The 27471-nt window shown below is 44.1% G+C and overlaps 2 protein-coding genes, 1 long non-coding RNA gene and 1 pseudogene across 4 annotated transcripts; all 4 read right to left on the bottom strand.

The window, feature by feature from the left end:
- Positions 1-831: 831 nt before the first annotated feature.
- LOC102906612 (neutrophil immunoglobulin-like receptor 1) lies at positions 832-3252 on the bottom strand. Its single transcript, XM_076568876.1, has 4 exons — positions 3139-3252; positions 2882-2934; positions 1498-1653; positions 832-1422 (listed from the first exon to the last, which is right to left on the bottom strand). Exons 1-4 carry the CDS (start codon positions 3242-3244, stop codon positions 1312-1314), a joined length of 426 nt encoding a protein of 141 aa, XP_076424991.1. The 5' UTR covers positions 3245-3252; the 3' UTR covers positions 832-1311.
- LOC121826301 (leukocyte immunoglobulin-like receptor subfamily A member 6) lies at positions 3248-8034 on the bottom strand. The gene is made up of 8 exons (XM_076555916.1): positions 8030-8034; positions 7480-7679; positions 6886-7170; positions 6454-6756; positions 5942-6238; positions 5407-5709; positions 3636-3755; positions 3248-3318 (listed from the first exon to the last, which is right to left on the bottom strand). The coding sequence occupies exons 1-8, from the start codon at positions 8032-8034 to the stop codon at positions 3248-3250; spliced, it is 1584 nt and encodes a 527-aa protein (XP_076412031.1).
- Positions 8035-8087: 53 nt separating this feature from the next.
- On the bottom strand, positions 8088-9062 carry LOC143272822 (uncharacterized). Its single transcript, XR_013050402.1, has 3 exons — positions 8730-9062; positions 8537-8575; positions 8088-8353 (listed from the first exon to the last, which is right to left on the bottom strand). It is a non-coding gene; the product is annotated as an uncharacterized LOC143272822 (long non-coding RNA).
- Positions 9063-22377: 13315 nt separating this feature from the next.
- On the bottom strand, positions 22378-26323 carry LOC143269574 (leukocyte immunoglobulin-like receptor subfamily B member 3-like; annotated as a pseudogene). Its single transcript, XR_013046150.1, has 5 exons — positions 26141-26323; positions 25674-25958; positions 25018-25385; positions 23530-23814; positions 22378-22812 (listed from the first exon to the last, which is right to left on the bottom strand). The product of XR_013046150.1 is annotated as a leukocyte immunoglobulin-like receptor subfamily B member 3-like (transcript).
- Between the last annotated feature and the right edge of the window lie 1148 nt (positions 26324-27471).

Genomic DNA, 27471 nt, shown 5'->3' with positions numbered 1-27471 from the left:
AACTATTGATTTTCTCTTCTTTATTTCTTAGACTAGTGTAGCTAGAGGTTTTTTTGATCCTGCCCAGCCCCACAGACCCTGCAGCCACTTGTAAAATAATCATTTAGAAGAAGCTTATATTAATTAAAACTGTTCGTTCATTAGCTCAAGCTTACCACTGACAAGCTCTTACATTTAAACTAACCCATTTTGGTTAATCTATATGTTGCCACATGTTCCATGGCTTTACCAGTGTATCATTACATGGTGCTCCTTAGGTGGCTCACTGGCATCTCCTGACTCAGTCTTCCTCTTCCCACAATTTTCCTTGTTTGCTTATCCTGACTATACTTCCTGCCTGGCTACTGGCCAATCAGCATTTTATTTATCAGCCAATCAGAGTAACACATTCACAGCATACGGACTGATATCCACAGCATTAACCCCTTTCTTTTTTTTCAAAAAGGAAGATTTTAACTTTAACATAGTAAAATTACATATAACAAAACAATTATCAAGCAAGAATTATAGTAACAATATCTAGTCTATTTGTATTTGGCAAAATTAAAGAAAATATTCTATCTATCCTATATTTGTTAGTCTAAAGGTTTATGTCTAATTTATCTTTTATCATAACCAAGGAAAATAATTATAGCTATCTAGTCGTCAACTGCATCAAAGACCTCAGAATGATATATAATATTATCTAAGTAAATAGGTAGAGCATTTTAAGCAACTTAGACTAGATCTTCCCACTCAACTCCTCAATTTTCAGGACCCTTATTCATGCTTGTTCAGATCAATTCTGAATTATTCTGGTTCATGCTACATTATATTAATGTGACTTCATCATTCAAATTTCAGTTTTATTGAGATATATTTGACAGAAGGTATATATTCAGGGTAAAAATGCTTAAAATGTTCTACATGCATCTTCATATGTACATGTGTTAAATGAAAAAAGAGGTCCTGAATTAGAAGGATCTATGGAAATGTCTGGAAGGAAGGAAGGGAAGAGAAAAATGCGGTAATTATAATGGAATCTCAAAAATGAAAATTAAAAGACAACACAAAAAATGAAACTTTCTTCATTCCTTTCTTCTCTCCTCATTTTATGCATTGGTCACTAACAAAGCATTTGCCTTTTTTATAAAATGCAGGGACAACAAAATCAGAGTCCTCAAATTTCTCAGGATTTCCTAAAGACTGGTCATGTCTGTGCTATGACTATACACCTGAGACAGATCTTGTTTTCTGGCATCCCTGAATCCTCCCTCTCCCACAGAATGCAGAGTGTGATCTCCCTGGATCGGTAGAGGCCAGAGTATGTTCTCAGGTTGGACTTTTCTGCCTGGAAGGTGGGAGGTTCACATGTCCCTGTCTTGGGGTCACAATGCACAGCTGGGCATAGGTCACATCATGTGGCTCCTCTGTTGTAGCAGCCTGCAGTGGGAAAGTGTAGAAGAAGGTCTATGTTGGGCACCGGGAGCATGGGGCACTAGAGAAGTCAGGACCCACCTGCTCATCTATCACTTGATTTGCTTTTGACTGTGTGTCATTTGAGGCCAATAATTCCTTTGCCATGAGAGAAGAAGAGGTGATCTCTGTCCTTCTGAGTCTCGAGGGCTTCACCTGGGCATACAAGTCTTTGGAGGGGACTTCCTCATGTTGGCTCTGCAGCAGAGAGACAATGTAACAAAGGGAGTTGGCCTGGTTTCCCAGAGGCTCTCCACCCATTCTTCCACAGGGAACAAGAATGATACTTCAGACATTTTTATCAAACTAAACTGTTGCTGATGGGGTCTTCTGGGACTTTCTAGGGACTTTGAGTGCCTGCCATTTACTTCTCTGTGCTTCTGAAATATTATTCTGACACACTGATGTACTCTCCACTGCATCCCTCTTTTGGAAAGAGAATGTCCCTACGCCAAGGACACTACCATGCTCCATACTTAGATGTGCCATGTCATCACAGGTTTGTATGAAACTCTACCCAGGCTTCTCCACAGAAGGCTTCTTTCAAGTTCCCTTTAAATTCACACTGATCATCTCTGCCTCACATAACTCAGCCCACATCCTCTAATATATTTCCCTCATACACTTTGCATTGCTCAGACTCTGTTTATCTCAATATCATTTCCCATCTGAGCTGGCACAATGGGTAGAGAGTTCTGTCCCTGACTATAAATGCAGCCCTTACAGAAGCATGGTCAAGAGGGAGACATGGGAGCTGGGGAGAGGAGTCAAGCAGCAGAGTGGTTGCTATGCAAACATGAGCACCTGAGTTTGATCCATTGTGGCCACATAAAAGAAGGCTGAGCAAGAATTCACATTCCTGGGGCCTAAGTGATGTTGAGGGAGCAACTGATACACAGTGCTCAGTAGCACCAATCCACCCAAATAAAAAGCACCATGGAAATGAAAAGAGCCTATCAGAGAAAATGAGTTGGGGAAAAATAGAAGAAGACATTGGATGTTGACCCCTGTCTTCTGCTTGTGCTTAAGCACATGTGCACACATTCTCAGGCACATGATTCTCACTTACGTGTGTTGCCTGTTCATTTACTTGTTAGTTTTATCACTGGCGTTTAAACCCAAGGCCTTAGACATCTAAATTAATCACTTTACCATTCAGCTACAACTTATGACCCTCATATTCTCTTCTGAGCCCTTAAAATCACTCTAGAAATCAGACAGAGTTTGAGAAGTCAGAAAGTTGGGGCCATATTGTCAAAAGTAAACAAAGAAAGAATGAGATCATAGCATACACAATATAGGTGCTTTAAGAAACAAGGAGCCAGCTATGGATGATACGAAGGTCTGAAAAGGGGGAGAACAGAGATTGCTTTGGCATTATATTGGATCATAAGTTCTTAGCATTGTGGATAATCAAGAGTCTCACCAGGACATCCAGCTCCATGCTGTCTGCAGGCTTTGTGACCTTCACAGTAGCATCTGTCATAACAAAACATGCAGGTCTTCCCCCGGCCAGATTCCCAGGACATCTCAATTCCCCAGACCCCTACGATATCCCAGATATGGAAAGATAATTTGTAGTGGGGTGAGGGTACATAGAGGGAGTTCAGTATCCCAGATCCTCCACCAGCCCTGTTATGCTATAATGTCAGACATCTCCCTCCTGGGCCCTCATTTTCTCACACAGTATTTCTTCCTGGGTGGCAGGAGCTGGGCTGGAGCTGGAAGAAACAAGAAGACAAATGTCAGTGAAGGAAGTTGGGCAGATGTGGTCTATGGTCCTGGGCATGAGTTACCTGTTCTGGAGTCTTCTGTCCCTGTTTACTGAATCTGCAGGAGGCTGCAAGTCAGTCTTTGCCTGAACTGCAAGAGAGGAAGGAGCCTCAGCCAAGGGGCTGTGGAGCCCCTTTCCTAGCACCGTGAGGACTAGAAGGCACCTTTGCAACTCATTGCACATATGTTAAAAATCTTTCAGGAGTTGAAAAAGTCTATACAATACAGGACATTACACATGTTTCCAGAGAACATTTTGTGTTCAGATTGTGCAGATGTATTTCTAAGCTGGTCTAAGCTTTCCCAGTCTGGGCTTTCACTGAGGATGGTGCCCTGAGCCCCTGCTTAGATAGCCCAGAGTGGGATCCACTCCCCACTGAGACCCAGGCTTCCCACACCCTACTCACCTCCCTTTCTGTTTTTCTTCTGATGCCTGAGTGTGAGAAGAAGGGAGATGGTGAGGAGGAAGAACAGTAGGAAGAAGGCCACAGAAACTCCGATCACGGTCTTTTGATAGCTTACCAGTCCTAGGGGACAAGGGACATCATGAATGAGGAACTGTAAATGAGAATCTACTGTGTGAGAATAAAGAAGCAATCGGAGACTGCACGGAGTTGCACTAGGTCCTCTGCATCTATATTATGGTTGTTGGTTTGGTGTTTTGTGGGGGACTTCCAACAGTAGTGATGAAGGTGTATCTGACACATTTGCCTGCCTTTAGGATGCTCTTCTTTCTGTTGGGTGACCTCACCCAACCTTGATGTGACTGTCTTTGCCTGATATTACGGTACCATATTGTGTCATGTTCAAATGATGCCCCTCAGTGGCCTGCTCTTTTCTGGGTCAGGGGTAGTGAATCTGAAGCAGAGTGGATGTGTGTGGGGGACTTGAATGAGTGAAGGGAGGGGAAGCTGAGATTGGGATGCATTGTATGAATGAACAATTGAGAGAGAGAGAGAGAGAGAGAGAGAGAGAGAGAGAGAGAGAGAGAACCTACTGTGTGAATACCCCATGCTGGGTCTTTGTATTTGCTGTATCTCATTCTCACAGGCATGCAACACATGACCATCTCTGAATACTTTCAGTCAGTTTTCCTTCCCTAGATCAGCCTGAAGAATGATGCATAGCTGAAGACTGAGTCCAGGATATCTGTCCTCCCACTTTGTTCTGTACACTGGAGCTAAACCTCATGAACAGGAAGGAAAGATCCTGAATGTCCTATCCTAGCCCTGTACCACACCCCAACACAATGTCTTCAACACAGTTTTAGATGGGGCAGAACCACTGTGGAACAGAGTTCTAGAATCTTTCTCTATATGTATGTGAAACAGATGAGATCATCATTAAAAGGAACTTAATGTCTTTGCCAGGGCTTCTCCATTTACATGTGTAGAAACTAAGAACCGCACAAGACAGAGGGTAGTGCATGTCAACCTCTCCAGACAAGAATGTACCAAGCACATAACTAGCTTTGTCCCTGCTGGACCCACCCTGCGATAGAGTTCTTGCTTAGACCTCTGCTGTCAGATACAACAGGGATGAAGAGCTGTTTTTCATGGCCTGACACACTTGGAGGGTGAAACTCAGGGCAACTGACACCTCCTCTCATTTTATGTGCTTCAGCCCAGGACAGATCAACAGGACCACTCTTCATCAGGATGCCTCATTGCAACCTAGCTTCTGAGCCTTTGGGTTTCTGGAGACCATGTTGGGGTCTCTGCTTCACATCTAGTAGCTTAGTCATCAGCCAAGCTGATAAAGGAATGTAGACTCATAGGGACAGAGAATCTGCACACACTCAGGGTGAAACAACTTTTCTAGATTAAAAAAATCTAAAACCTCTATAGAAATGGATATTTGGACTCTAGGAGACTGTGGGAAATTTGTTGGGGGAATGATGTGTGGAAGCCTACACTAACTATATCATATCTTCTCAGTCTTATGTCTACACTGCAGCATCTTCAGAACCTCCCAGCTTCCTACCTGGAATCTCCTAGGTTCCCAAGAAGAGAGTGAGATGGTCATTGAGAAATCTCAGTTCACTTCTAAATCTCCACATAGGAGACCCTCTTTTCATAACCCTCCCTTTGATAAACTTACTCCTATCCCAGCCACAAGTTTCCGAGGTCAATTATCCTGAGTAACCCTCTGAGCTAACAAAAGTCAGGATCATCTCACCTGAGACTATGATCTCGATGGAGACACTAGAGTATGACAACAGGTAAGGGGATGAGCTGTTAGAACCAAAGCATATGTAAGAACCCCCAACGGCTGAGGTCACAGCACTCATGAAGAATTCTGCCTCATATTGTAGATATTGAGACTTTGCTCTTTGTTGCATGTAGGGGTGGTCTGCACCTTCCTTGAACAGAAAGAATGTGTCCACTGGGTCTGATGATTGACACAGCAGGGTCACATTCTCTCCTGAGGACACAGTAGTGCCTGCAAGCACTGAGATATTGGGTGTGACAGGGAGGTATCCTAAAGACAAAAAAAAAATAAAGTGACTGTAGGACTACAGTCATTGCTTTAAGCCCCCACCAATCTTTCAGAATCTAGTCTCTATATTCTAAAAGACAGTCCTTTCTCCACTGTCTTGTTCTTCGACCTATTCATCCCTGATATGCTCACCATCATCTTGATGAATCCCAGGTCTCCACCCAGCTGAGTCTGTGCCAAGATGGGTCCATACTAAATGCACTACATTGCTCACCTGTGATCATGATGTCTAGAGGGTCACTGGGGGCTGACCACTCAGAAGAGAAGCTCTGTGCACCAAGGCATCTGTATCGACCACCAATGGAGAAATTCACTGAGGCTAAGGTGAAGGTGGCTTGAAAATGTCCAGCCTGGGGCTGATGAACATAAACTTCAGTGAGGTCACTTCCTCCCTCTTTGAACAGAGCAAATCTGTCATAACTTATCTCAGAGGAACACTTGAGTGTCAGGTTCTCTCCAGGGGCCAGGACAGGGACTTTTGGGGTCAGCAAAGTGGGCTTCCTTGACAGCCCTGGAAGGAAGAGAGTCAGGAAGTAATCCACCTGATTCTTGTTACATTGAATATCCCATCCTACTTTGAAAGTGCCATGGCCTTTTCTACTCTGGGTCTTAGGAATCAAGAGTTCCCTTCAGGCATCATGGCCTCAATCCCACCTTGAGGCAGCTGCACTAATGAAAAAGAGTTTCCAGTGTCACTTGGTTGTGGGAACATGGAGACTTTCTCACCTGAGACGTGTATCTCCAGAAGGTTACTGGCCTCTGACCACACATTTGTGTTATTTGTATAGTTTCCATAACATCGGAAGGGCCCATGTGTGCCGGATGTCACAAGGATCAGAGGAAACAGAGCCTGGGACTGTCCAGTGTGTAATAACTGTGCCTTCTGGAACCTGGAGAACTTCAGATCTGCACCAGTCAAAATGAACCCATCATATCCTTTGGATGAGACACACTGAAGGGTCACATTCCCACCTGAGGTCACCACAGGGCAGGGCACAGCTGACAGAGTAGGTTTGCCATGGTAAACACCTAGGAGAGGAGCAGGCAGTCTGTAACACAGCCAACACTGACTCCAGCAGACAGGTTATGGAAGCACACCTGTGGGATACTATTTCCTGTGGACAGAGGAAAAGATCATGACACTTATTGTCCTCTCACCTGTCACCACCAGCTCTAAGGGGTCACTGCGCTGTGACCATCCCACAGAGGTGTAGGTGTAACAGTGATATCGGCCTGCCTGCACTTGTGTCGCAGATGGAATGGTGAGTTTTGCCTTATTGTTGTGGGGTATTGGGGCTTGTTGGTCCCAGGGTCCCGGGCTTCCCTCTTTATATATCACATAGATGAGGGTTTCTTGGGTCGCCTGACACCAGATGGTAACAGGACTCCTTGAGGTGATCACAGAGCCAGGATGAGCCCAGATGGTGGGTTTGTGAAGGGTCCCTGCAAAGAAGTAGGGGGGGAAATAAGCATCTGTTAGGAGAATATCACAGAGAAGGTCACCTTTGCAGGGACATGTAATCTGATATGCAATACCAAAAGGACACATAAAGATCACACTTTTCTCTGGATCTTAGGTTCTATTGTTACTATCAATCCTGGTTTCCACAACTCAAGTCTAGCTGTATCACACATTTTATGACATTGGGTTCAGTAGTCTTGGCTCTCATTCACCCATCACATACCAGGTCCTTTCCTGGGATCCTGCATCAGTTGTAATGTCCATCAAAGGGAAGTCCTGCATTTCCTTACCTGAGACCAGAAGCTCTAAGACGCGACTGGGAACTGACCACAGCTGGGAGCTGCTGGAGTAATACCCATAGCATGTGAACCTCCACCTCTGGTTGGGGGTCACAGGACCCAATATGAAAAGAGCACCAAATAGCTCAGGGTGTATATTCTGTGTGGGCAAAGCCGCGGAGAACTTCTCATCTTCCTTCATCAGAATGAATCTGTCATATGGATGATGTGACACACATTGAAGGGTCATATTTCCTCCTGTGGTCACCACTGGGCTGGGAAGGGCTGACAGGGTGACACTGCTCTGGTGAACTCCTAAGAGAGAAGAGGGCAAGAAACATACATGAAGGTGTAGTGTGTTTAAACAGTCCTTCAGATCAACTCAACCTAACGATAGTTCCCAAATCCACTTCCTGACAACTATCTGTCCAACACAAAGGCCTTTATTTATTAATTTTAATAACATTTGCTGTATCCTCATATGCCCACATGAGCAATATGAGAAGCATTTTCTCCTCTTCACATATTTAAAAGGGGACCCCACTGTGAACATACTCCTTACCGCATGGCAGATGTTGGGGTTGTAGAGGGGTCCTCTCACCTGTCACCACAAGCTCCAAGTAGTCACTGTGTTCTAATGCACCATTGGCACTCTTATATTCACACCTATAGTGGCCTGCATGGTTCCATTCAACTGATGAGATAGAGAATTTGACCAAGTTCTCGGTTTCTCTTAGGGTTGTTGGTAACAAGCAATCTGGACTTCCTTCTTTGCAGAGACGGTATTCCTTGGCCTCTAAGGGCCCTTGACAGAAGAATGTCACTTGGTTTCCAGTCATTACCACATTTCTTGGAAGTGCTCGGAGTATAGGTTTAAAGAAGACCCCTGCAAGGAAAATGACAATTAGTTCCCCAGAACTCCCTCTCAGATATGAGCTCTCAGACCCAGGTCATTCTCAGGCACACCCAGCATCAGCCCACACCTGTTTTTCTCCATCTGCTCTGTTCAGGAGTTTTTTGTGGTCCCCACAAACGATGTTCAATCTGGGACAGCTGTGAAGACACTCACCTGCCAATGCTGGGATCCAGAGGACCAGATGACTCAGTGCTGCAAAAGAGATACCTGTGTTTGCACTGAAATATGAGAAAGCCCTCAACTTCCAGACATCTAAGCTGCTGAGATTTCCTGAGGACACAAGGTATGCCTGTGGGGTGAATTCCCTCTCAGACAAGAATTCTCCCTCCCCATCTTGGCATCTCACCAACACACAGCAGGGATGTGAGAAAAGTTGTCATGGTATCTTCCAATTGCCACAAGTTTGCAGAGAGTTGGTCCCTTTGCCAAATGGAAAGAAACAAAGTGTATGGGCTATGAAGGCTGTCTTCTCCTTCATGTCATGAAGATGTAAAAAGAGTATCCCTTGAGGAACAGGAACTCCTCTTCTCAGACACATGATGCTTCTTTTACCAGTGCTGTGGTGGGTTGGGCTACAGAATATGTGGCTTCTGCCTCTTTCTGGTCCTTTAGTTTTTGTGTTGGTTTGTGAGACAGAATCTCTTGAATCTCATGCAGTTTTCAGTCTTCTTCCTCTTATCTCTCAGCTTCATGTGGACTGGGATTACAAACGCAAATCTGGTTGTGGTCTCTTCTTAAAGATCATGTCTGTTTTAAACATCCACTTCTGCCTGAATGCTCCCAGTGACCGTGGACCAAGACATAACATAAAATGAACATGGTGACATTCCAATGCCACCCCCCTCACTTGAGGGTGCGCAAAGCTGGTCTTTTTCTCTCAGAGGTTCTTCTTGGATTTCCTTGACTCCAACAGCCAGAACAAACTCATGGATGTTTTCCTATCCAGCCCTAGAGATCCATTGTGAATGTTGTGTGAACTTTTCCTCCAGAAACATGAACAATGCCTACTCATCCCAACTGTGACAGAAACAGGCAAGACACTGAAAAATTTTAACTGGTCAATCAAAAAGTTATATTAGGGTTCCTTAGAAGCAAGTGGTCAAATGTCTTTGTTCTTGTATTTTGTTTCTGTTTGTGTGTTGAGAAAGGATAACAGTGTAGTTCTGACTGTCCCAAAACTCACTATGTAGACTAGACAAGATCCACCAATCAGTTTCAACTCCCAACTGTTGATGCCAATGTGGTCCTCTATGCTAAGCAATATTTGAAACATTTCAGTGTTTATATCTCTGAAAAAATCTTTGCCTGAAACTTTTAACTGCCTGTACTTCTGAGAGGAGAGGAGTAGCATCAGGACCCTCTATAATATAAAATAAATCTACAGTGTATAACCAGAGCTACAGCGACTTCAACTGGCCAATGGTCATGTCATGCCTGGGAAGCATTGACTCACAAGGGAAGATGCAGGTTGATGCTCCTGGGAGGATATAGCAGAAGGGCCACACTGAGCACCTTATCTATCAGTTCTTGTAGATGAACACAGAGGAAACTATCAGGCTTTCTTAGGTTTTCCCTATTGTTTTGATGAAATACTATGACCAAAAGGCAAATTAGAGAGAAACATGTTTATTTGGCTTACACTTCATTAATGCTGTTCATCACTAAGGAAGTCAGGACAGGTACTCAAATATGGCAGGAGCTGATGTAGAAGCCATGAAGGGGAACTGTTTACTGGCTTGCTTTTTCTGGCATGCTCAGCCCAGCTTCTCATTGAACCCAGGACCAGTAGCCCAGGGATATCACCACCGACCATGATGTCCTTTCCCCATTGACACTAATTGAGAAAATGCCTTGGATTTGAATCTCATTGATGCGTTTCCTCAGCTGGGTCTTGTTCATCTGATGACTCTAACTTCTGTCAAGTTGACACATAAACCCAGCTATATACCTGAATGCTTGCGAAGTAGACATACAAACATGTCACCTTAAAGCCACATCCTTTCCCTCTTCTTCATCACCAACATCTTAAATAACTTTAAAAATCTCACAGTCTTTACAGATTCAAAACATAAAATTTTAGTCCCTTAAAAAAAGCAATCTCGTAAAATCCAAAGTCTTTTAAAATGCAAAGTCTTTCAACCATGGGCTCCAATAAAATAAATTCAATAGGGAAGAGTCAGGAGACAGTCATGATCAAATCAAAGCAAAATGAAAATTGGAACCCTCCAATATCTTGGATCCATTCACATTGTTCTGTAATCCTCCAAAGGGCTGGGGTCACTTCTCTAGCTCTGACCTCTGCAGTACACACAGCTCATGTTCTAGGCTCTGACTCACTCCTCTCCACATCTACTGTTGTTCTTGGTGGTCATTCCATTGTACTGGCATCTCAACGCCACAGGGGTCCTCTGCTCAAATGGGCTTCACTTTCACCAATATCCTCTCATGGACTCTCCTCATCATGCCAAGCTTCAAATTCTTTGCAAGACCCCTTCAGTCCTGAGGCTTCAAATGCCAATAAGGGTGCACCATAACAAAAGGCCTCTCCTTTCTGGTTATAATGTCAACCCTCAGCTAATATTTATGACCCCTTCATGCTTTCAGAACCAGTACCAACTGGGAGACTTATACACATTACCAAGTCAGGCTGCCTCACCATGTCCAACCTTGGTTGCCTCTAGATCACAGCCTCTCTGTGATCTCAGGAAATAGTTCCAGGTAGATTTCACCTCAGTGATGCTGCTCTCTTCTTAATCTCTGCTAGTATCTCAACTCCAGCTGACCAGCTTCAATTTTTCCAGTATGCTAAAGGTTTTACTTCAGTAAATCTGGTATCTGGTAAATTACCACTGATTCTTCAGCTCTAGCTGACCCCAACCACAGGATTGCATTAGTAACTCTTGTATCTTGTTAATCACCAATGATTCTTCAGAACAGGCTAACCAGAACTACATGATTGCTTTAGTAGTTCTGGTATCTTGTTGACCACAGTTGATTTTTCAGCCCCAGATAACCAGAATCACATGTTCTTAATTCAAAAATAGAAAATGGCCCTCATATTATCTTTAAATATCCCTCTGATAATTTACAAGCCAACCAGGCCTCCATTTTCTGCACTTCTCTCAATATTCTTATCTTCCACATTCCCAAAGAACATCCCACCATTGAGGTCTCTCAACACTCAATGGCTCTTCTAGTCCAAAGTTCCAGTGTACTCCCACAATCCTCCCAAAATCATGGTCAGGTCTGTCACAGCAATAACCCAATTCACTGGTACTAATTGGTCTTAGTTAGGGTTTCTATTGCTGTGAAAAACACCATGACCAAAAGGTAAGTTGGGTAGGAAAGGGTTTATTTGATTTACTCTTCAGAATTGCTGTTCATTATTAAAGGAAGTTGGGACAGGTAATCAAACAGCACAGGTTACTGTAGGGAGGAGGTGATGCAGACATCATGGGGTGGTACTGCTTACTGGCTTGCTACCATGGCTTGCTCAGCCCACCTACTTATAGACCCCAGGACCAGCAGCCCAGTGAAGGCACAACTTACCAAGGGTGAGAATTTTCCCATTGATCACTAATTGAGAAAATGACTGACAGTTGGATTTCATGGAGGCATTCCCTCAACTGAGGTTCCTTCCTCTGATGACTCTAACTGTGTCAAGCTGACACACAAAACCAGGCAGCACACAGGGAAATGGAGACGGAAACATGGAATTCTCATGGTTCTGTATTTGATACTATTCTGCTAAAAAAAATCTCCTATAGATTTATTGGACTTTTCTTACCGAAATACATGAATTTTATATGTACATCATCTCAGCATTCTTACCATTTTGGTATTCCTAGTTCATTGTTCAGAATCCTTCTGGATTTTGTGAAGGTTGATTTTGATTGAATGCCTGTTTATAAACAAATGTCCATTCCAACTTAAATGCTGTTAGCATCTCAACTATGAACTACAGCATCATAGTGACTGTCTAATATCAGTGTCATTTTCACCTCATTTATGGGTTCATAATGGCTTGTGACTTGGAGGAGCTAGGATTGGTTAGCTTTCAGGGTGTTTTACACTGTACATGGAAACATAGTGATTTTGGTTATGTAAATGTTATGTTTAAAGGGGCTAGTACTACTCGCCTGTTTTGTAAAGTGTTGTAGGCAAATGGATGGATCTAGGAAAAAACCATCCTGAGTGAGGTAACCCAGACTCAGAAAGACAAACATGGTATGTACTCACTCATAGGTGGATACTAGATGTAAAACAAAGATGACTAGACTGCTACTCACAACTCCAGTGAGGTCACCTAGTAAAGAGGATCCTAAGAAAGACACAGGGATCGCCCAACAACAGAGAAATGGATGAGATCTACATGAGAAAAGTGGACATGGCAGGGATGGTGGGTTAATAAAGGGCAAGGGTCGAGGGAAAAGGAGCTTATGGGAGCAGAAGATCCCAGCTGGATCAAGAACAGAGAGGGAGAACAAGGAAAGAGAGACCGTGATAAATGAAGAACCCATGGGAATAGGAAGAAGCAAAGTCCTAAAGAGGACCCCAGAAATCCACAAAGATACCTCTACAATAGACTACTACTGGCAATGGTCTAGAGAAAGCCCAAACTTACCTACTCTGGTGATTGTATGGCCAGACACCCTAACTGTCCTGGTAGAACTCTCATCCAATGACTGATGGAAGCAGATGCAGAGATCCTCAGCCAAGCCCCAGGTGGAGCTCCAGGAGACCAATCAATGAGAAAGAGGAGGGATTGTATGAGTTAGAATTGTTGAGACCTTGATTGGAAAAAGCACAGGGACAAATAGCTAGTGGAAACACATGAACTATGAACCAATAGCAGAGGATCCCCCAACTGGACCAGGCCCTCCAGATAAGTGAGACAGTAGATTATCTTGAATTGCTTGGGAGGGCCCCAGGCAGTGGGACAGCATCCTGTCCTTAGTGCATGAGTTGGCTGTTTGGAGCCTGGGACCTATGCAGAGACATATTGCTCAGCCTGGGTGAAGGGAGGAGGGAACTGCAACTGCCTTGACTGAATCTACCAGGATGAGTTGAATCCCCAGGGAAGTCCTTGCCCAGGAGAAATGGGAATGGGGGGGTTGTTTGGGGGGAGACCAAGGGGAGGGCAGGATGAGGGAGGTCAGAGGATATGTATGTACAATTAAAATCAATTATAAAATGATAACAAATGTAAAGGTCACCAAACTACACTCATGAGCATAAAAGCAGAACTGAAAACCAAGTTCCCAAAATGCAGTAGGTTCTGTGTTCAAGGAAGGAGATTAACATTATGCAATCCTTGGACCTACACCTGTGAAGGATCATTGCAGGGAGACTTCCACTTCTGTGGTTGGTGGGATAGGGTCAGGGCTCCAAAAGATTGTTAGTAGCTATACCCTATCTGTAGATGGGTACTGGGAAAACTGATCCCACCATCTGTTGCCACATTGACAGCAAAATAGATTAACTCAATCTTTACCCACAGGAATGTTATCTCATATGTAGGTATCAGTTTCACTTTGAAAGTCAGACTGAACCCATCCCTCAGAGAAGAGTAGCCAGTAGCTCATGAAGATATTTCAAGGTATTATCTGCATCACTAATTCTACAGATTGACCATGAAAATATCAAACTCAAGCTTTGCTTTTCCCTTCAATATGTATCAGTTCATTTTCTGTTTCAATACCTTAACAATTGACACTGTATCATTATAAAGAAATGTGGCTTGCTTAGCTGGTAATTTGGGGAGATATAAATCCAGTACTAAGCAACCTGACCTGCTTATCCTCTGATGTAGATGTCGTATGCTGTGGCACAGAATGCTAGAGGACCTAAAAGGAAAAGCCCAGGGAAAGAAAGGAAAAACTGCATTGTGGACATTGAATTGTGTACTCATATATTCCAGTAGGAATTCATCATGGTCTAAAGAAGATAAAGTAGAAATGTAGGAGGGTGGTGGTCACATGTATATCATTTTTTTTATTTGGTATGATATTAAAGATCTCTCGAGGACAGAGAGGCTCATGATGCACAATGTGGTATGTAGCAACATATAGTAAAGGAAAATATCACCTGAGACCGAGGAAAAGCAGAAGATATACAGAGGTGAGAACCTAAATCTCACTGGTGGGACTAGATGCTCCCCCATATCATGGCCTTAAAATAAATGAATGGCAATTCTTTAAAAGTCCACAAGAAGTAGAGTGTAGGAGTCTTAGTGTGGTGGTAGAAGAGCTCTACACCCCAACATTTGAGATTTTCCTGCACCTAAATCACATTAGCTTGCTGGATCTGTTATCATAAGTGATTTACAAAATTAAGCAATGAACTTTCTTGTAAAAAACACCTAAGATCCTCAAGTTTATTTCCAAGACTTAGTCACCGGACCAGGTATATTATAGTCTCTCCTCTTCACTTCTAGGATGAATTCAGGGTCCTTCTCTGGCTGTGACTAGCCTCAAACAGTAAAGTCCCAAGATTGTGGGGATTAAGCCAGACATGTTGATCCAGATGAGGTTCTCCATTGTGTGATCCAGGGGGGATGTGAGCCTGTAGATTGTTGACAAACAGGTCAGGACCAACCAAAGCCAGCATAAGATAACTGGATTTCCATTCTGAGCAGTGCCCTCCTCTGTATAGAATTTGACCTTCTGTTTTGATGTCCTAAGCAGAATTACTCTTTTCTCAGGCATAAGTTTCCTCAGTCAATTATCATGGTTTAACTTTGAGCTCACAAAGGTCTGGATCACCTCACCTGATCTGGATGGGGACAATGGAGTACGACAACAGGTAAGGAGATGAACTTTGAAAGGTAAAGCATATGCAAGAATACCCAGGGTTTGAGGTCACAGCAGTCATGGAGGATTCTGCCTCATGTTATGGAACTTGAGACTTGATTTTGATGCATGTATGGAAGGGCTGCACCTTCCTTGAACAGAAAGAAAGTGTTTGCTGAGACTGATGATTGACACAGCAGGGTCATATTCTCTCTTAAGGACACAGTAGTCCCAGGATGTGCTGGGAGATTAGGTGTGAGGGGGATGTCCTAAAGAGAAGACAAATGAGAGTGAAGGACTACAGTCCTGTTCTGAGGCCCTGTTTCAGAACCTAGTCTCTATATTTTAACAGACAGCCCCTTGTCCATTCTCTTGTGCCTAGACCTGTTATCCCTGAGAGGCTCATCATTTGGATGATGAATCCCTTGTCTTCCCCTATCTGAACTTGGCCAGAATTGGTCCACACTAAGTGACTACATTCCTCACCTGTGATCAGGATGTCTAGAGTGTCACTAGGGGCTGACCACACACAGGATAAGGTATGTGCACCAAGGCATCGATACTGACCATCAGTGGAGAAATTCACAGAGCCTAAGATGAAGTAGGCATGGAAATATTCAGCATGAGGCTGATGGAAAGAGACCTGGGGAACATCACTTTCTCCCTCCTTGGACAGAGCAAATTTGTTATAACTCATATCAGAGGAACACTGGAGAGTTAGGTATTCTTCACGGGCCAGGACAGATCCTTTGTAGGGTCATCACTGAGGGCTTTCTTGAGATTCGCAGCAGGAGGAAAGACAGGAAGTCATCCAGCTGACCTTTGCAATTCATTCAATATCCCGTCCTGCTCTGACATTTCCATGTCTTTTTGTACCCTGGGCCTTCGCAGACAAGAGCTCGCTTCAGCTATCATGTCCACAAACCCTCCTTGGGGTTTCTACAGGGTATATGAGAAAGTGTTTCTGATGTCTAACAGTTGAATGAATGAACAGTCTCACCCTAGACATGTATCTCAAAGGGTTACTGGACTCTGACAACATATGTGGGGCATAACTACAGTATCCATAACATCTCAATGGCCAACTCCTGCTGATGCCACAGACATGTCAGGAAACAGAGACTGGGACTGTTCACTGTGTATGGTCTGTGCCTTTTGGGACCTGGAGAACTTAGAATATGCACCAGTGAAAATGAAACCACTGTAGAATTTTGATGAGACACTGGAGGGTCACATTACTATCTGATGTCACCACAGGGCTGTGATAGGCTGACAAAGTAGGCTTGCCATGGTAGACACCTGGGAAAGGAGCAGTCATCCTGTTAAATAAAATACAGCCCAAACTGTATCGAGCAGATGGACTCTGGAAGTATACTTATGGAAGAATACTTCCTGAGGAATGAGGCAAAGGTTGTGACACTTAGTGTCCTCTCACCTGTCATCAGCAGCTCCAGTGTGTCACTGTGCTCTGACCACCAGCAGATTGGTAAGAGTAACAGTGATATTTCCTTCATGATATTTTCTATAGATCCTCTGGAGAACATGGCCCTGTGAGGAATATCTTTTGGAGTTTGATGGTTCCCCGCTATGCCCAGGTTTAGTGAGGACACCCCCAAGAACATTGACAGCTGGTTCCCCAGAACTCCCCCTCAGACAGAAGCTGTCAGACCCAGGAAGTTTCAGGCATCCCCACTATCAGCTCACACATGTTGTTTTTATATGATCTGTTCAGGAGGGGCCTGTGGTTTCCACCATGGATGTCCAATCAGGGAAAGCTGGGAAGATACTCACCCACTTGCACTGGTTTCCTGAGACCCAGATTCAGTCCTGCAAGAGAGTTAACTTTGAGTGTTTGCCCTGAAACATGAGCAGGCTCTCCACTTCCAAATGTCTTCTAAGTTGCTGAGACTTCCTGAGGACCCAAGGCATGGTTGTGAGGTAGATTGACTCTCAGACTAGAATTCTCCCTACCAGTCTTTACATCTCACCAAGATACAGCACAGATATCAGAAAGGTTGTCATGGCATCTTCCAGTTACCACAAGTTTGCAGATAGTTGTTCTCTTTGCCAAATGGACAGACACAAAGTGTATGGATTATGTAGGGTAGCTTCTCCTTCATGTCAGGAGTATGAATTAATAGCAGCCCTTTGGAAAGAAGAACTGCTCTTCCCAGGCACCTGACTCTTTTTTTCCAAGTGCTGTGATGGGTTGGGCTACAGAATATGTGGCTTCTGTCTCTTGGTGTTTCCTTGGTTTCTATTTTTGTCTCTTAGACCGAAACTCTTGAATTTCATGCAAATGTCAGACTCCTCCTGCTCTCTCAACTTCCTTTGGCCTGAGATTACAAATATAAATCTGAAGTGGTCTCTTCTTTCAGAACATCTCCATTGTAACCATCTACATATGCCTGGATGTTGCCAATCTCCTTGAACCAGGACTTAAGAGGGAATAAACCTAATAATTTCCTGAGCCAACATTATCTCTAAGGGATTCAGGTCTGGACTTTTTCTCTCAAGATTTCTTCTTGGATCTCCTTCATTCCTTCAGCCAAACTAAACTCATGGCCTGTTTCCTACCCTGCCCTGGACAAGCTTTAGTGACATGTGAACTTGTCCTGAGGATACAAGAACAATGCCTACTCACCCCAGATGATACACAAGTGACAGAAACAAAGACAAGTCTCCGCACATAACTAGCTGGTGAACCAATGAGATATATTAGGGTTCTTACGAATCATATGTTCAATCTTTTTTTGTTTTGGTCTTTTCCTTTGCTTTGGGGATTTAAGTTGGTGTTGTTTATGTCTGTTTCATACAGGGTCTCACTATATACCTCTGGGTGTCTTGGAACTCACTATGTACACCAGGATATATCAACCAACCAGTCCCACCTCCCAACAGTTGAGAACAGTGTGGTCCTCTATGACAAGCAATACTGGAAATAAATTAGTGGTTATATCCCTGGAAAAAAGCTATGCACTGTAACATTGACTTGTCTATAGTTCTGATGGGTGAGGTGTGGCAACCATAGGGCAACCTGGGTCCTCAAAGTCCAGGCTGCCTAAAGCATCCACAGAGATGCCATGCTGCTCAGGTGGGCTAATGACAACCACTTGGCAGTCTATGTCCTCAGAGCCCAGCCTGCCTGAAGCATCCATGGGCTGTCTGGTGTCTGCAGCTCAGGTAGGTAAAAGGCATGTATAGGGCAGCTTGGAACCTCATGGTCCCACCTGCCTGATGAACCTAATGCTCTCCCAGGACCTTGTGAGTCAGGAGGGCCAAAGAACCCCATAGATCACCCTGGGTCCTCATGGGTGAACTCTGATAATGAGCAAGTATATGGTGTTAAAATATGATAGAAAGAGAGGCGGAGAGGTTCATGAGCTGTGGTGAGAGGCCATTCTGAAGACGTGAGAGCAGGGAGGGATGGGCAGATGCTTCTACCAGGGCTATGATAATCTGGATAAATTGTACTGCCACCCTGGCCTGGATGACATCCAAGCCAGAAACTATGTCTGGGTCTGTGGTCCTATCACAGTTGAGGTCTGTGTTGTCCATGGGGCACAGTGCCAGCAAAGGCCACACAAATACCCAGGGACTAGGTGACCTCTTGTGGCCATTTTGGTGTTCAAAGCCATGCTGTCACTGGGGCCATGGGGCATCAGGGCTACTGATTAGAAACATGTCTGGTTCGGTAGCCTCACCACAGCCAGGGAAAGTGTTGATGTCCATGTCTCCTGATACCATTCAAGGCAATACTGATGTTAGGGGTCTTGTCTGCCACATGGGGTGATGTTGTTGTCTGAGGGGCACATTTCCACAGAGGCAATGTTGATCTGAGTAGCCTGTGCTACCACCTAGGGCCATGGTGACATCTGAGCCTAGGCTGCTGCTAAGGACCATGTCTGTGTCTGTGGTCTTATCACAGTTGAGGTCTGTGTTGTCCATGGCCTGTGGTGCCACCAAAGGCCAAAAGGATGCCCAGGGTCTAGGCCAAATTTTATGACCATGTTGGTGTCAAAGGGACTTTCTTCTGATGGGGCCAAGGTGTCAACTGGGACAGGGTTGTTGCTGAGGACCATGTCTGGGTCTGTGGTCCTACTGCAGCCAAAGTCTGTGTTGATATCTGTGGCTGCTGACACCATCAAAAGCAGTGCTGATGCCAGGGGTCAGTGCCACCAGCAGTGGCCATGATTGATTCCTAGGGCCTTGCTGCCGTTGGTACCATGTCAGTGCAAGTGGAGTGCACAGCCAGTTGGGAGCAGGGATTAGTTGCTGCTGTGAATCAACAATGGGTCTGGGACCCAACAGCAGTCAGGATCTGTGGTGCTGCTCACAGCTTGTGTTGCCACAGTGGGTCATAGGAACCAAGTGTTTTGAAATCCAATGCCATGCTGAGCCAGCTCTGTCCCTCCCTGACACTGACATACATGGCCCTTTCTCTTGATGGACTCTGGAGATCTGGCACTGTCTCCGATGGGAGAGCTGACTCTACCATTCGGGAGAAATTGTCCCAACACTCACCACAGGCATGGCAGACCTTGCCCTAGTGGTATTGACCAAGGAGTGCTGACTCTGCCCCTTGCCTGAATGTGTGGCCCCAATGTCCCAAACCAACTAGCTCATCTAGCACTCAGATGCACAATCTAGGCCCACCCTAACAGCTGTACCATCCACGAATTTCTGAAGTGCATGAAGGGCCTGGACCTGCTGAATGTTCACCACAGGATCTGCATAACTCAGGGCATAAACAGGCTGTCCAAGAGAAGCTTCTATGATGGTCCAGTGATGAAGGTGGACCAGAAACCAGAGGCTGAAATCATACTCATTGCAATGAACATATTGTGGGTGGGCTGATTGGACAAAAGAGTTGTAGTGCATGACACACCACAGCTCCTAATGCCGCTCAGATAAATGAAGAGGTGTTGGAAAGATGGAGGAGTGAGGTGGGTGTTATGTTTGTTTTTAATTTATTTGGTAGAGCCTACTGCAGGAGCCTTCCTGGGTGTGTGCAGTGCTCGAAGGTGGATATGGAGGGACTGGGAGATGAGCAGAATTGGGGTGCATGATGAGAATCTTCCAAAGAATTGAAAAATAATTATGTTTTAAGATAAATAAGTAAATTAGCAGAAACCTCACAAAGTGTTTGTGATGTATACTGACTGGATTGAGAGTACAATGTTTTGGGAGCATCGTTGTGTTTTCTCCTTCTTTTAATTCTGTAATTGGAAATGAACTCACTATTTTCTGTTGTTGTTGGGTTGAGACAAATTCGTTCTTCATAATAACAACAACCTCCAACAAAAAATGTGCACATACAGCACAATGGAGATTATAGTTGTTTATATTAAAGTAAAATATCACATGGGATTGAGGAAAATTAGAATATACAAAGAGGTGAGGACTCAAAACTCACTGGTGGGAAGATATATTCCCGACATTATAGAATGAAAAGTAAGGAAGGAAAAATCTTCAAATCCACAGCAAGGTAGAATGGAAGACCTTTAATGTGGTGGTAGAGTAGCCACCTGCCCCAATATTCAGGCTTTTTCTGCACCCAAAATAAATTTATTTCCTGGATTCTTTCTCACAACTGATGCCCAATATTAAACATGGAATCTTTTGGTAAATAACACCTGAGATACTCAAATTTATTTCCCAGACTTGGTCACCAGGCTAGGACTATGGCTGTCTCTCTTCTTCACTTCTAGGAAGCATTCAAGGTCCTTCTGTGGCTGTGGCTAGCCTCAAAGAGCACAATTCCAAAAACTATGAGGATCAAGCCAGCTATGAGCATCCGGATGAGGTTCTCCACTGTGTGATCCTGGGACTGTGAGGCTGGAGATCGGGAACAGAGATGTCAGGACCAACCAAAGCCACCATAAGATGACTGAATTTTCACTCTGACAGCTCCCTCCCCTATCTAGTTCCATGTCCTAAGCAGAATTCTGGTTCCATGCCATAAGCAGAATTTTCCTTCTTAATCTGTCATAGCTTCTGACATGTTTTGTGGTTGGCTTATGGTCTCAGGCATCCCTGAAAAAAAAAAGATTTCCTGGATGTGTGCAGTGCTCTAGGGAAGTGATTCTTTTTGTCAAGTTTCATCTTTTATATTCTATAGTTTCACATTATTCTAATCATATGACATCATGAAAATGTGGGAAGAACTCTTTCTCTGCAGTAGCAGCTTCCTCCTGTTCTTTGACTTGATTTCTTCAGCCTGACTATGCTCTGAGTTCAGAACCGCTGGTCAAGGCTCTTCTTTGAAACAGAGTTTATCTGATTACAGAGAGCTCAGATGGAAAAATGTCATTTCTGCCTTCACAGTAGAGGAGCCTTCCTGTGCTCCCAGCCCAGTCTGCAGTATAGAAGCCAGGAAGATAATACCCCCAGGAAAATAACCCGCACTGACTCAAGAACTGAGAACACAAGATCTAACCACATAGTCTTATTCTCAGGGTCCCCTGAATATCATCAGGTGGTCAAAATAGTGATAGTCTGGGCTTCTCTTCCTGCACCACCCCACAAGGTTGCCATGATGCTTCTGTCCTAAATCATTAAAGAATAGGCCAGTATTAAGCAAGTAAATATTTATTTCTTTAATTAAATAATACTGTGTCCATATTGCAGTGGCTATATGGTCTCTAGAAGAGAAACCATTACTGCAATGTTCCTAACCAAATATAATTTCTAACTTCATTCTAAATGCTTATCCTTATAACTACAGGTAAGTGTAGCTTTCAACCCTCATCTAAAAAGCTTATTTCACAAGAGATGTGGGAAATCATAGAGATCCACAACTATACAGAGAGTTACAGGCTTCTGACCACACATTAGGTTTATTTATATATTATCTGTAACATCTGAAGGGCTCATTCTTTCTGGATCACAAAAGCCTTCAAAACTGGTCAAAATGGGAATAAGTGGAGAAGGTGTTCCCAGTCCAGAAATACACTTTTTTTGTTTTTCAAGACAAGGTTTCTCTGGGCAGCTCTTGCTCTCCTGGAATTCACTTTGTAGACCAGTTTGGCCTTGAACTCAGAGATCCACCTGTCTCTGCCTCCAAAGAGCTGGGATTAAAGGCATGTGCCACCACTGCCTACCCAAAATGGATACTTTTAAAACACAAATATTATACCTAAGATTTAAGAAACATTAAGGAACTCATTCATCTGGTTCTTAAAATATGTTCCATATCCCTTCCTGCTCTGAAAGTGCCAAGACCTCTCATAATCTGGGCCTTCAGCAATTATGGTTTTGAACCCTCCTTGAGGTAGAAGGGCTTATGACAAAGGATTTCTGGTGGCAGTTGAGCGAATGAGGAGACATCCTCACCTGAGAAATGTAGCTTCAATGGGTCTCTGGCCTCTGACCACACATGTGAGGTATTTGTATAGTATCCATAACATCTGAAGGGACCACTCTTGCTGGATGTCATGGAGATCTCAGGAAACAGAGCTAAGGACTGTCCGGTATGTATGAGCTGTGCTTTATGGGACCTGGAGAACTTCAGATCTTCTCCAGTCAAAATGAATGTATCATATCCTTTGGAAGAGACACACTGAAGGGTTACATTCCCAACTGAGGTCACCACAGGGAAGGGAAAAGCTGACAGAGTAGGTTTGCCATGGTGGACACCTAGAAAAAGAGGACAGAGCCTGTTAAATGATACATTGTCTGCAGCAGCTGGGCTATGGCTGAAAATGTTTACAGATGTATTTCCTGAGGGAAAATGTAGAGGGCACAATGTACTCATGCTCACAAATAATATGGGAGAAATCAGAAATGTTACTCATGTAGTGTGTCTGCTCAATGGAGGAATTAAATACATGTTTTCTAGAAAGAAAGCTAGGAATGGATGTTGTTAATCCCCAGGTGACCTTTCTATCTGTAGATCCAAACCTCACCTGAATCCCTCAGGATGATTATCACAGACCCTCCTCCCTAGACCTTTAACATTGGCATTCATTAATAAAGCTCATCCTTTGGGGAGATGTCACATATACTTTTTAGCCTGCTGACATTTCCATTACCTCAGTCAGAGACCACACTAGATCAAAGGCCCTTAAGATATAAAATCAATCTTCATGTTCAAATGTAATTTCAGTTGAGTTTTGATACAATTATGCCTAGTTGTTTAAAGGGTTTCGATTACACTAGTAATCTATTTTTGCTGAATTGTTCTGTGTTTAAATTTGCTTGCAATAAGTGATCTGGTTGCAAACTTTTAAGAGTATGAACTGGCAACTTCTATGTCAGCCTGATCGTAGTTTTCCTTATAACTTCATGTGGGTCATTTCCCTGCAAGCAGCAGAGATTTCAGGGTGAGGACTGTGACCCTTAGTGTCCTCCCACCTGTCACCACCAGCTCCAGGGCGTCACTCTTCTCAGTCCACCCAGCAGAGTTATAAGAGTAACAGTGATATCGTCCTGCATTATATGCTCTCATGGATGGGATGAAAAATTTGGCCCTGTGATCAGACACTGGTGGAGTCAATCTGGCCCAGGATGCTGGGTTTACTTCTTTATATAGGATATATATTTGAGTTTCCATCGTCCCCTCACACCAGATTGTGACAGGTTTCCCTGAGGTGATCACAGAGCCTGGCTCAGCCCAGATGGTGGGTTTCGGGAGGGTCCCTGAAAAGAGGCAAGTGAGAGGGATATGGGACTCTAAACAGTTGTACAGTGAATTGAAACTCAGACTTGACCCTTGAATAGCAGAAGGACAGATGGTTCCATCTGGAGATCCATATCTTTGCTGACCCTCACCAGCCCCCATTCTATTATCACAACACCTCTCATTGGTTTCTGTATCTTGACTCCCACAGTCTCCATCTGTATCTGTGGGCTAATCCACCTGTCCTTCTCTGTGCTCACCTTACATTAGGGTGCCCTGGGTAAACCTGTTTCAGGTTTCAACGGAGAGGGTGGGGCTTCCTCTGAGACTAGAAGCAGCAGTATGTCTTTACCTTCTGAGAGCACTTGAGGATAGCTAACCTCCATCTTTTACTGAGTATGATGGGACCCACCTGGAACTTTGCAAGAGACAGCCTGGTATATGCATATTGTAAGTACATGAAGCTAGAGGAAGACTTATCCTTAATTAAAATGAACCACTTGTATCTCTGATTTGAGATACATGAGAGGATCACAGAGCCTTCTAAGATTACAACATATTTGACGGAGTAAACAGAGTGGTTTACTTTAGACACCTAGAAGAGATACATATGAAATATTAAATAAGTTCACACAGTCTGGATTGTTCCCCAGACCTGACTAACACATGGGGATATATCAGAGCACACTTTTATCTTAACAGTCACATCTGGGGATCCACATGACTCCAGAGTATTCAAACACTTTTATCTACCAGCTCCAAGGTGTCCTGCATTCTGAAAAGCCAGCAAAGTTGTGAGAGTAACAGTGATATCAGCATGCAGTGTCATGACAGAAGGGATGTTGAATTTTGTCTAATTGTTGTGATTCTTTTGAGTCTGTCTGCCCCAGGGTTCTAGTCTTCTCTCTTTGTGTAGCACATATGTTTGGGTTCCTCAGGTTCCCTCACACCAGATGGTTACAGGATTCTCTGGTGTGATCACAGAGCCAGGCTCAGCTGGGAATATGAAGGATCACAGAAAAGAAGTAGAGAGAAAGGAGGTGCATCTGTTAGGAGAATTGCACACAGAATTTCACCATTGCAGGGACACATAGGGTGATCTGCAAAACTAGAAGGACACATAAAGACCACTGTAGCCAAATTTTTCCTGTGTCCTGTCCAGCTGGTAGTCAGGATAAATCTCTTGTTCAATAGCCTGGTCTCTCAGTCAATCACCTCGCATCAGTTCCTTTCCTGGGATCCTGGGTCACTTGTAATTACAGTCAAGGGAAAGTACTGTACTTCCTTACCTGAGACCAGAAGCTCTAAGACGCTACTGGACACTGACCACAGCTGGGAGCTGCTCAAGTAATACCCATAGCATGTGAACCTCCACCTCTGGTTGGGGGCACATGACCCACTGTGAACAGGGCTCCAAATAGGTCAGGGTGTATATTCTGTGAGGGCAAAGCCGGGGAAAACTTCTCATCTTCCTTCATCAGAATGAACATGTTATATTCATGTTGTGACACACATTGCAGTGTCATATTTTCTCCTGCAGTCACCACTGGGCTGGGAAGGGATGACAGGGTTACATTGCTGTTGTGAACTCCTAAGAAAGAAGAGGGCAAGAAACATACATGAAGGTGTAGTGTGTATAAACAGACCTTCAGATCAACTCATCATAACAACAATTACCAAATCCACTTGCTTTCAACTATCCGACCACAGACAAAGGCCTCTATTTATTAATTTCAATAATGTTTGCTGTATCCTCATGTGCCCATATGATCGATATATGAAGCATTTTCCCCTCTTCACATATTTAAAAAGGGGACCCCTCTGTGAACATACTGCTTTCTTCAAGGAAAATGCTGGGGTTGTAGAGGGGTCCTCTCACCTTTCACCACAAGATCCAAGTAGTCACTGTGTTCTAATGCACCATTGGGGCTCTTATATTCACACCTATATTAGCCTCCATTGTTCCATTCAATTGATGAGATAGAGAATTTGGCCAAGTTCTCAGTTTCTATAAGGGTTGTTGGTAACAAGCAATCCAGACTTCCTTCATTGCAGAGATGGTATTCCTTGGCCTCTAAGGGCCCTTGACAGAAGAATGTCACTTGGTCTCCAGTAGTAAACACATTTCCTGGAACTGCTCTGAGTATAGGTTTAAAGAGGACCCCTGCAAAAAAAATGACAGTTGGTTCCCCAAACTCCCTCATACATATGAGCTCTCAGACCCAGGACATTCTCAGGCATCCCCAGCATCAGCCTACACCTGTTGTTCTCAGTCTTCTCTGTTCAGGAGTTATCTGTGATCCCCATAAATAATGTTCAATCTGGAACAGCTGTGAAGACCCTCACCTGCCAATGATGGCATCCAGAGGACCAGATGATTCAGTGCTGCAAAAGAGATACCTGTGTTTTCACTGAAATATCTGAAGGCATCCACTTCCCAGCCATTTAAGCTACTGTGCCTTCCTGATGGCACAAGGCATGGCTGTGGGGTGAATTCTCCCTCAGACGAGAATTATCCCTCCCTATCTGGGCATCTCAACTACACACAGCATGTCTGGCTGAAACGTTGTCATGGCATCTTCCAATTGCCACAACTTTGCAGATAGTTGGTCCCTTTACCAACTGGAAATAAACAAAGTATTTGGGCTATGAAGGCTGTCTTCCTCTCCTTGGTGTCATGAAGATGTAGTAGGAACAGCCCTTGAGGAAGAAGAACATCTCTTCTAAGACACATGATACTTCTTTCTTCAGTGTTGTGGTGGGTTGGGCTACAGAATATGTAGCTTCTGGCTCTTTCTGGTCCTTTAGTTTTTGTGTTGGTTTCTGAGACAGAATCTCTTGAATCTCATGCAGTTTATAGTCTTCTTCACCTTATCCCTCAGCTTCATGTGGACTGGGATTACAACCCCAAATCTCATTGTGGTTTCAACTTGCAGAACGTGTTCATGGAAACATCCACTTCTGCCTGAATGTTCCCAGTGACTTCAGACCAAGACATAACATAAAGTGAAGCTGGTGACATTCTGATGCAGCCCCCTCACTTGAGGGTTCACACAGCTGGTTGGTCTTTTTTTCTCAGAAATTCTTCTTGGTTCTCCTTGACCATCTTGACCATCTCCATGACCATCTCCAACAGCCAGACCAAACTTATTGATGGTTTTCTATTCAGCCCTAGAGATCCTTTGTAAATGTTGTGTGAACTTTTCCTGGGGAAACTGTGGGAGCCCGTTCTGGGGTTCCTCGTGGCTTTACCCAGCAGGTCCAAATAGAGGATGATCAGGACCACGGGCCTGAGTGCAGGTGTCTGAGATGGTCTGCACTTGGCTGTGCTGGGGGAGGAGGTCTTTTGCTCCACCCCTTGGCGTCTCTATAAAAACCCTGGACCAGAGACAGTCCGGGCCCGTTGGAATAGGTTCCAGGCCCTCTCGAGGCTATCCTTTATTTTCTATCTGTTTATCTCCACAAGATTCTCCGCTATAAATCCTTCTATCTAATATTTGCTGCTGCTCGCACTCAAGAAAACTCTGGGAAGCTGTGGGGGTGGTGGGTAAATGCCCCACAGAATGGCGCCGTGAACAGGGACTAAAGAAAAAAAGGGACTAAAGAAAAAAAGGGACCACAAAAAAAGGGGGGACTAAAGACAAATGAACAGGGACTAAAGACAAATGAACAGGGAC

Source organism: Peromyscus maniculatus, chromosome 1, assembly GCF_049852395.1.
Source record: "Peromyscus maniculatus bairdii isolate BWxNUB_F1_BW_parent chromosome 1, HU_Pman_BW_mat_3.1, whole genome shotgun sequence".
Lineage (NCBI taxonomy): Eukaryota > Metazoa > Chordata > Mammalia > Rodentia > Cricetidae > Peromyscus > Peromyscus maniculatus.
This window is presented reverse-complemented; position numbering and strand designations above follow the sequence as displayed.